This window comes from Amblyomma maculatum, chromosome 10 (genome assembly GCF_055883805.1).
Source record: "Amblyomma maculatum isolate TAMU_Amacu chromosome 10, ASM5588380v1, whole genome shotgun sequence".
Classification (NCBI taxonomy): Eukaryota; Metazoa; Arthropoda; class Arachnida; order Ixodida; family Ixodidae; genus Amblyomma; species Amblyomma maculatum.
The window spans coordinates 120506851-120517376 of NC_139353.1; the positions used below are offsets into that span (position 1 = coordinate 120506851).

A 10526-nucleotide genomic window follows, 5' to 3' on the forward strand; every position below is an offset into this window, starting at 1 on the left:
TTCCATCTGGAGGGATGTGATTTCCGGTTCAATAGTCCTTATCGAAATGGGATGAGATAAGCATTTGACAAACTTAGGGACGCCTGTCACTGCACCACTTCCCTGTACACATCAGAACCGCGTAGCGGGGGGGGGAAGGTATAGAAAGGTGATGCAGTTAAAACGGCTAGATCGATGCGCCGTAGGGAAATGGTCCCGAAGGATTTGAACCTCCCGCGGATCTTTCAAGTGCACTGAAATTACGCGCCCAGGACCAGAATAAAAAAAAACATTCTAGAGGGAATTTTGGTCCATTAAAGGGTAGAGATCTTCAATAAACTGAAGTGCGATGGGGCGAACAGTCACGTTATGCTTGCTCCAAACGAACTCATACTCCAATCCCTGGCGCATGGAGCACATCGACCCAGACTACGATGGACAACATGTGTGTGAACGGTGCAGTGACCGTGTAGATTTAAACCATATGCTGTGTGGTTGTGCATCGAGCGACGCCTACGCTAAGAACAAGGAACATTGGGCCAAAGTGTTAAAACGTGCTTCACTACATGATCAGCATCGGGCTGTCCAGGAGGCCCGCGCGGCGGTGGAGAGCTTCGGGCTCTCTGTGACAAGTGACCCGCTTGTCACGCAGCATTGCGGGACGCGTAATTCTCGACAAGCTCCACATACACCCCGCTGAGGAGGTGTGCGCAACATCCCATTTATCGGCTGACATAACTAGTAGACTAGTTGTTAAACCAATAGACAAAAACATGCTACCAGGTAGACATGATGCCCGCTAGAAGACAAGGGCACAGACCCTTGAGAAACAGTACCAGGACGATCCTCAAGCAGTGTACGTGGATGCAGCTCAACACATCAAAAACGGAGCATACGTGGCATGTATGGCCACTCCAAAGTCAACCTTCATTAACGCCATAACATTTCGTGCTAGCTCCATATCCGAGGCAGAGTAAGTAGCTATCGCACTGGCCATCGCGGATCCCCGCTCCAAAACTATTCTAAGCGACTCAAAAAGCGCCGTTCAAAATTTCGCCAAAAATTCTGTAAGCGCACTCGCGGCGCGAATTCTCCGCAACCGATCTCTCAATCGCAACATCAATCTCGTATGGGTTCCTGCTCACGGGGGTAACTCCGGAAACGAAGGGGTCGACCGTGTAGCCCGGGGCTTAACCAACCGGGAGACGGGAGATCTATCGGGAACGGACGCGCCTGTCGAGGCACCGCGCACATACGCGGAGGTAACAAACTTTTATCGCGAGCTAAGATGCACGTACCCCGCCCCTCACCCCGACCTCGACTGGGCGCAAGCCACGACACTCAGACGCCTACAAACAAAGGCCATTCTTAGCCCCTACCGACTATTGTTAATTACAAACGGAGAATTCAACCCTGCATGCCGGCACTGCGGTGACGGGACGCAGGCCACTCAAGACCATATACTGTGAGAATGCGCCAGCAATCACCCTCCAAAGACACTTTTGCCAGCTCCCTCAGCGGAGGAATGGGACAAGCTGTTGGCCAGCCCAAGAAAAACTACGCAACTGGCCCTCGTCACGCGAGCGCAAGAGGTCGCTCCCGACTGGAGGCCACCCTAGACTCGCCCCAGCCCGAAATAATTCCTTTCATTTCGTGGCAATAAAAGTTGTTACCACCCTCTGTGCCAACGTGGGAGCTGCCCTCTACACCTGGCGCCTAGCCGAGTGTCCTTCAGGACCCCTACTGTGGGAAATGAAGTTTTACCAAACCAATAAGCTGAAAGCCATTACAGCGCGGTGGATCATACCCCTCCACTACGCCACCCCTATCTCCCTCTCCTCTTTCACTCCCACCTTCCAATCTTTCTTTACGGCGTGGTATATGTGGCCTCCATCGAAACGCAGTCGCCGAGGTCGGGTTCGAACCCGACCTCGGTGACTGCGTTTCGATGGAGGCGAAACGAAGAGGCGTCGTGTGCTGGTTAAAGATCCCCAGGTGGTCGAAATTACTCCGTAGCCCTCCACTACGGCTCCTCTTTCTCTCTTTCCACTTTCAATCCCATCTTCCTCCCTTCCCTTACGGCGCGGTTGCGGTGTTCACAGAAAACAAGTGGGACAGTTACTGCGCCTTTCCTTTCATATAAATAAATCAGTTATAAATAAATCCGCGGAGAATTGTGACAGATACTGCGCCTTTTCTATCCTGTAAATCAATTTCAAACACCGCTGATGCCTGTTGTACTAACAACGCCTACTAGATATCTGGGTCTGCTTCTGCTTGCTGTGTGGTGCGGCGTTCGAGGAAGCGGCCAATGAAAGGCACCGCACCTGGATCGGACGCCCGGCGGGAACAGCTTCGTATATGCATGAATCGTCTGGCGACTTGAAGACCTGTCGTGACGGTACATTGCGCGCCCCTTGTCAAACACAAGCAGCATTTCATTTAAGGCATCGAAGTTCACCAGGGCCCTATAATTCGTGCACAGGAAAGGAATCACGGAATCCCACTATCATCCTCGCGGTAGACAAGGGGAATTATGAATAGCTTTTCACGATCTGGGGCGTGGCGCAGTTCTAATGCCCTGGGCTGGGGATCCAAGGGATGGGGATCCAAGGGATGGGGGTTCGAATCTCGGTGGAGACAAGGTTTATTAATTTATTTTTAAATCTCGATCTCGAAAGCGTAACGCCACTGCTGACAATCTTCTGCTGACAACCTTAGGTCGATAACCTTCTGTCGACAATAATGAGGCATTTAGGCTTTCGTCTTAATAAACCGTGATGTCCTGGCATAATGCGCGTGTAGCCGAAACCATTGAAACCTGCCTCCCAATCCGTAAGAAAACGCAGATCGTCTCGAAAGAAAGGAACCGTCTGACATGTCACGGAATTATTGCTTTCGCACCTCCCTAGTTGTCTCCAAAAGCCTCGGGCCAATAGCCTTCTTCATCTGGTTTTCTCGCTTCATAAGTGTTGCTTTGAGTTCCGTTATCTGTTGTTCAAAGCATGAAACAGGTTAGAGTAAAAGCGACCCCTTCACCTGCTCTTGGAGATGAGGCCCCTGCCTGGAGCCTCCTTACCTCGCTTGTTACTGATGTTTTCCGCTACACAGAGAGCCCGTTCACGTTATTTCCGTACCTAGCTGTGCCGGTTCAATTTGTCGGTGATCATAACGACGTTGCCAAGGAACTCTACCACTTATTAGTGTTCCTCTATTCGTTCTAGTTGGAAGCATGGACTTGTCTATCCATTGTTTATTCATTTTTGGCCACTGAGTCACGATGGCATCTATCTGACAAGCCAAGAATGTATGCTTGAACGAAAATTAAAGCCAAAACAGACAGTCGCGATCTCCATTCTTCGATCGAAAATTACAAAACAACCTGTCGACCCCAAATGCTTATTTTCGGTCGCATGTATGCAGGAACAGGGGAATAATTTCTACGTGACAGTAAGGAAAACGCACAATCAGAAGACCAGTACCGGCACAGAGGGCTTGGCTTAGACGCCTAAGGAAGTCGGATAAGTACACAGAAGCCAAGATTGCGGACTGCGTGGGAGAGGTCGCCCTCCGCCACTGATCCAATCCGATTGATCTTTACAGCCAACGAAATTAGTCCAATCCAATCCAGGCAGTAGCCACCTGTAAATGGCAGAGTTGGCTCCCTGTTGAAGGTGGTCAAAACTATCCAGAGCCCTCCACTATGGTGCCCCTCAGAGCTTGAGTCCCTCCGGCATGTCAAACCTAAACCAAACAAAATGAACTCCGTGCAAACGACATGCGATTGAGAATTCTTTCAATTAATGCAGTCATTTGCAGAGCAGTGATTTTAACTGAAATTTTTGCTCGGTTCCGTAAAAGCCGAGGCGCCTGAAAGCGGCCGACTACTCTGACGGCGTGGACAACCCCAATTTCGGCGAGACCCTAACGGTTACCGACGGTGCTTCTTCCGGCCGGCACCTGTGGTGCGTGTTCGAGCCCGGCCGCGGAGGCTACTCGCTGCGCGATGTGCCGGTGTCACTGTGCACAGTGGTGCTCTACTGCTGCGTCGACCTGTCTGCACGCGGGGTGTTCCACCGGCGCGCCGAGGACGAAGGACCCGACGGGGTCGACGCATTCCCGTTGCTGCGGCGCCAACGTCCGAGCCTGCCGCTGTATGCAACGGCAACGGCGTCCAGACCACGGCGGTCTTCTACAACCAGGTGGATATTTGCGTTCTACCTGTCGGTTCTTTGCTCCAATGGCTCTATGTTTTACTTGTGCATGGCGCTGGCTTCATATCAAGGCGAAAGCCTTTATAGGCTCATGATGGGCGTGCCAAGAAAGTGTCCGTCGGCAGAGGGACGGACACTTCGAAGAATTGTGCGATATTTGAGTACAGGAATGAGTATATGAGGCACAGGGTAATAACTCTGTATGTGCAAAATTTCGTTGATATGGAGTAATTGAAAAAAAAAAATGGAGTCAGAAAAGAAATTTGACGTCGAAAGAGCCATTGACGACGATATTTTGTGAAGAAGTGAAAAGAGCCACGAAGTTGGAAATTGTGCATTAAGCGTGCAAAAACCTTGCAAATCTGTAATATCAAGCCTCGTCATGGGTTACAACGAAAACTGTCAAAGTAAAAGAAGAAAAGAGTAAACACAGTAAAAAAGAGTAAACACAGCCAAAATAGAAAAAAAGTAGAAAGTAAAAATAGGAAGAAAAATTATATAAAATGGAGCAAGCAGAAAAAAGAAAGAAAAGGCAAATGAGTGCAAACAGTCGCAGGAAAGGCATTCACTTACCGCACTTAGGAAAGATCTAAGTGCCTTCAACGAATATTTATTGGCCGCGCATCAGGTCAAAGAGCGGCATTGTACACCATGGCCCCCAATTCGAGCCTGTTACCGGACGCCACCGAATCAGGCTATAAACATTAGTGTGTACAGGCACACTGAGGTTACAAAAATTATCATAACGGCGTGTATACTCATTTTACTCTCATATTCTTTTCCACGCTGGCCGATGTCGCATGACGTCAGCCGTTATGGGTCGACTCAACATCAGTCCCTGTAATGGAGGAACAGAGGGTGAGAAATTTGAAATATATTTTTTTCTGTTACAGATATGCAGAATGTGTTCGTTATCTACGCAGAGCTCTATGCACTTGGAGGTGATCCATTGTTGTGAGTTTACACATCGTCAGGTGGAACATCTCATAATCGTAACTCCAACGCGACTTGTAGCTGTATGCCATATGCAACGAGACATCGAATGACACTTCAAGTGGCGGCAGTATTTGTCAGTATTGTTAAGTGAAGGTTAAAGAGGCGCTAATTGGAACCCAGAACTCCAGACGGACCACGTGACCGTCAATTAGCTGCCATTCACATCAAACACACAACATATATATATACTGTGTGCGTGAGTGCCTGTGTGTGTGCGTTAACGCAGTATGCTATGCTGAAAAACAGCTGTCAAGACACTGTTCCATAGTATTCGCACTTGTACATGGCTTTCCCTGCAGAAGAAAGAGCTGATTCGTACGCCGGACCTGGCCCCGTCTTCACGCTGAACGTTATGCGTATCTCGAATTTCTCGTGATGCATTTCAAAATGCGATGCAGTGGTCCCGTCTCTTTCTTCCACATTCACGTAAGCGATGGGACGCAGGTGCGCGGCTCTAGCCCGAACGAACTGAGTGTTCTGGTGGCCACGTGGCTGCACTCCAAGCAGCTGGACGGGCTGCTCTTCTTCTACCGGTCGCACCGCACGTCCACAGCCTCAGACGCCGAGTTCTTGCCCACATGGGGCGCATGCGGGACGACCTGGGCCGGATGGACCTGTTCGTGTCAGCCGTGGTCCTCTTCCACAAGGAGCAGCCCAACGGCCCGTTGTCACCCACCAGGTTGGTCCATCAACCCTTTTTTTCTTCTCTCTCCCCTCGGTGCCTCAGTGGTTAGAGCTCGACTTCTGAACTCGAAGGTGCCCGTGTCCAAATCCCGTCCGCGGCGGCCGGTTTTCAATGGAGGCGAGCCGAAAGGCGCCGGTATAGTGTGCGATGTCGGCTGTTCACGGTAAAGAACCCCAGGCGGTCTTAATTTCCGGAGCCCTCCACTACGGCGCCTGAAATAGCCTCAGGCGTTTAGGGACGTTAAACCCGTAAACCCTAACCTGAACTTCTTTTCCTTCGGCTTTGATATGGTTTTCCAAGGGCAGTGCTCAAGGAGATGCAAAGTTTGGGCCTGAAGTGGCAAATCATTCTGAATGCTGCCGCAGGGCTCGGCTTTCTTGAGGCTTGAAGCATACATAAAGTCAATGCAGTAGAATGCGGTGAGGTATGGAGGACGTATTCAACATGATAGTGTAATTTTTGAAAGAAGGTGACCGATATTTTTTTTCGCATTGCCTGTTTTGGGAGAGGATGATGACGATGCATGCACTAATACACAGGCGCAGACTATGCGAAGTACAGTTAACATCATTATCAGTGTTCTGTAATATCTATAGTGACAGTACGCTATTATATGTGGTAGTTACTAGTTATATGTATGTCCCATTTCTGAGAATATGATGTTCGAGCCATTGGAAGGGGCGCCTGCCGAATTATTTCAGTTATTTTACTTTCGGTCAAAGTGTGGCTGCGAACGACTAATACAATTGAGATTTAGCTGCTGATAGCTCTTATTAAAACAGCCATTATTATTTCTTATTTGTTTGCCTTATGTGCAAATATTCAGTTGGACACATTGCGCACTTTTGGTTAGACCAACTGGATGCATCTGGTAAAACCAGTTCGGCTCCTCTGTTCGTCCAGATTGATCTCAGTGTGCAGTTGCAGCATTGTCTGTCAAAAAACAAATGCGTCGTCCACGTTCACTCCCTCCATGGCATCTACGCCATATATGGCAAACATATATCGCTTGCTTCAACGTTGCTTCAGTGTCGAATGTCTTGTATTAAATATACGAGAGTAACATTAACTAAACACCAATTAATGAATTGCTTTACGTTTTGTTAAACGTGATACCCTAATTATAGACGATTATGCATTAAAATACACAATTATATTTCATGTTAATTACATTTTCTAGAAGGGACAAATGAAGATTACAATTATTCCCGCATGGGTGGGGCACAGCGTGCTCTCTCTGGTGCAGGACATCGTTGTTCTGCGCACGCACGACCTGTCCCCTGCTCCGGAGAGCGCGGCCGCATGCCCCATGCCGTTCGCGCTGGGGGGCGCCACGCGGTCGCCGAGCGTGTCGCGGCTGCTAGCCGACCTCCGCGAGACGTTGCCAGGCTTCGAGCGGTCGGTGGCGCGCCGGCTCCTCTTCAGCGTCACCTTTGAGGCGGCCAGTTACTTCCTCAACCGCTCAGGCGCCTTCAACGTGAGTTCCTCTCCGCGTGTTTATTATATGCCTTAACATGTAATCTCAGTAGAAACCTTAACGTAACTTGCGTTTGAGTTCTGCAAACATGATCCCAACGACGTGGTCAGTAAAACTGCGCATGACAGGAAAGCGCTCGATAAAAGCTGACTTTGTCCTGACTAAGAGCCAGTTTTTGCTTTGCTATGTCTACTTAGAACACTGCATGTTTTCCTGTCCTGTTGCAATTCAGTCACCTCATTTTCCACAACCTCCTCCCCTAACGTGGCGGGCTGTATGCCTCTGACCACCTGAAAGACCAGTTGGCTTTGGTGTCCCTAGCCCAGGACAATCTCGTCGCTTAATTGTGCGTTAAAGTTGTTTCCTCCTCCTCTTCCTCATCTTCTATGTTCGGAGTCACCATACTGACCGTTTCGGTTCAAATAATAGATACCTGTATGAAGCAGTGTGCCAGTCATTGGTAAGCCTGACAGGAGGCTCGGGAGGTTTTCCAGTGCGCTAATGGTAGATCCCCCATCCGCCGATTTCATCATTGTCTTTTCGTTTCTGTATGTGCCCGCCATCCGTCCGTTCGTGCTGTGGCTTGACAAGCTTTGTCCACGTGTCATCGAATTCGAAAATCGCGCGCCTGCGGAGTAATGTCCATGAAAACCGCATGTTACGCTATCTTTAGGCGCCTCGGCTGCAGATGCAAGCAGCGGCACGTGCCAGCGCGGTCGGGACTAAGGAGAACAATTTGGGAGGCAAAGAGGACGTCCTGCATGCATCGTGGCACGTCCACCGACAAGTGACGCGTTTTGATGGACGTCTCCGAGCAGGCTCGGCATGGGAAAGATTTTTTAATTCTACGAGAGATGGACAAAATTCGTTGAGCCACAGCGCGAAAGGTGATTGCATTTTCTAAATCCTAAAAGCAGGTTGCCATTAGCCGGCTCCAAATCTGGAATTTCAAGTAAGCGCTTATGTTTAAGATATATTTGGGAGAGAAACAGTTATCCTTTAAAAATTAGTTAACTGGCTGCGTAATTAGCGTGATTCATTTAATTACTTATGTACGCCAACGCTGGCATTATATACAAAGAAAATGACCTGACTCCATCTAAAAGCTTAAGGCGCCCATGCGCTGTGAGATGCCAGTGCAGGTTAAAAAACCCTCAGCAGTTGAAATTTCTAGAGCCCTACACACAAGCGTCCATCATAGCCGAATTCACTGTGGTTTGGTTAAGAGGTTTAACGTGCCAAACTGGCTCAGGATATAGTAGATTATAGAGACGCCGTAGTGGAGGGCTTCGTAAATCTCGACCACCTGGCTTTTTTTTTTTTAACGTGCACTGACATCGCACAGTTTTTAAACGTTCTGTTTTGTTTCCAGCGCCGTGCTTTTCGCCTCCATCGAGAAGCGATCACTGCGAGCGGAATTCGATCTCGCATCCAAACTGCGTCCATGAGTCGAGCGCCCTAGCCACTGCTCACTAGCTATTACACTTTCGGGACGTTAAACACGTAAACTTGGTAAACGTAAAGATTGGTATCCAGTGAATCCTTGAAATCTATTATCACGAAATGTATTTTCTTGAACTTCCTTGCAAAACAATGGAGCTAATGTTGTTTTGAACACTCGAATGACTTCGACGCGGCTTATGTCTGAAACATTAGTTGTATATATGACGGCTCTCAGGATACTAATGACTAATCACTAGCAACTCACTCTTAGTCCCGATTCTTCCTCCATAAGAACACTTCAAAACGCGCAATCCGTGAGCACAAATTACATTTCGGCAGCATGCGGGTTTTAACTGTCCGTTACGGTACATCCGCAGGAGGGCGACCCCACGGTCAAGATGGCGGCTGGTTCGAGCTACTGGCAGATGTGCCAGATGGTCACCAAGATGGGCTACAACCGCCTCTACTCGCCCTACGGTGACTGCCAGGTGGTGCACAAGAACCGCTTCTGGCAGGCCGGCTTCGGGCCGAACTCTTCGCGCTTATTCGACGCCACGCGCCACTTCGCCGGCGCCGTGCTCTTCGCTATGCACGCCGATGACTCCAGGGTCCGCTGCGGAGAGCGGCACGGGCTAACCAATCACGTGCGCCGATCGCTCGACCGATTCGCAGCGTCCTGTGCGGTTGGGCGAAACGGCTGACGACGGCGGTGCTTTGCGATACGCTGACGGCCTTCATCCTCCCTCGAATACTCATGCACAAACTAGCTGTGGCTTACAGAAGCTACCAAGGCCCTGGATGTCCGAACAAAGAGTGTGGTTTGTGCATGCCCTTTAGCAAGGACGTAAATTTAATAAAGACAGCATTAAGAAACTGTGCTCACGAGCCCTTCCGCCCAGGAGTGTATTCTACTTATATAAACACGTGGCCTTTCTAGCCTTTCATTTATATATTTTTTTTGTACTTTCGTCCTCCTATTGATTCTCTGGAGAGAGCTAGCACATTCATTTTGTCATTTGCATGGCCATTCAGTTATCAAGTCATATGTATTATATGTATACGGCCCTTAAAAACGGGCGTAGTCTAAGTGGCGGGCTGTGCAACTGTCAGCAGTAGAACAATATGCCGCTTGCTGCAATTCATCGACGTATGTGAGCGATACAGTTCCCGTAGGTCATTACAGTCAGCAAAAAGATTGACCTTAATTCGTCATACTTTGTCCATACGGTCCCTTTTTGTCATTATAAAGTTGTTAATTCCGCAATATATATATATATATATATATATATATATATATATATATATATATATATATATATATATATATATATATATATATATATATATATATATGTATATAGTCCTAGCTAACTTGACCAATTAAATATTTTAGGCAGGTGAGGAAGGAAACCTTTTGCAAACAGCTGCCAGCCTTCGTCATTTTGACAGCGGTGAAGCGAAATGCTGTGCATGACACGTCACGGTAAAGCACATAATTGGTTTTGGCGCCATAACCACTGCATCGCGTTATCACCAGAAGTTTCGTCTGTACAGAGCTTTCTGCGCTCATTCTCAGTTGTGGAAAAAAAACCCGTCAGATTTCCTTGTGCTGCACGGCTTTCGAAAACGAGTTTTTCTTCGTTTCAGAAACTCATGTGTCATTGCATTGTCCACGCGATAAATAAAAAGTAGTTTTAGTCAATTAGAGCTCGGCTGAACATTGTGTTCGCTG

At 48.4% G+C, this 10526-nt stretch overlaps 1 protein-coding gene across 1 annotated transcript; it reads left to right on the forward strand.

Moving 5' to 3' along the window:
* Positions 1–5647: 5647 nt before the first annotated feature.
* Positions 5648–9652, forward strand: LOC146177349 (uncharacterized). The gene is made up of 3 exons (XM_084581132.1): positions 5648–5868; positions 7102–7351; positions 9172–9652. The coding sequence occupies exons 1-3, from the start codon at positions 5768–5770 to the stop codon at positions 9493–9495; spliced, it is 675 nt and encodes a 224-aa protein (XP_084437258.1). The 5' UTR covers positions 5648–5767; the 3' UTR covers positions 9496–9652.
* Positions 9653–10526: the final 874 nt, after the last annotated feature.

Coding starts and splice junctions, on each gene's coding strand:
- LOC146177349 (XM_084581132.1), top strand. CDS start 5,768: ATGGGGCGCATGCGGGACGACCTGGGCCGGATGGACCTGTTCGTGTCA. Junction 5,869..7,101: donor GGCCCGTTGTCACCCACCAG/GTTGGTCCATCA, acceptor GGTGGGGCACAG/CGTGCTCTCTCTGGTGCAGG. Junction 7,352..9,171: donor ACCGCTCAGGCGCCTTCAAC/GTGAGTTCCTCT, acceptor GTACATCCGCAG/GAGGGCGACCCCACGGTCAA.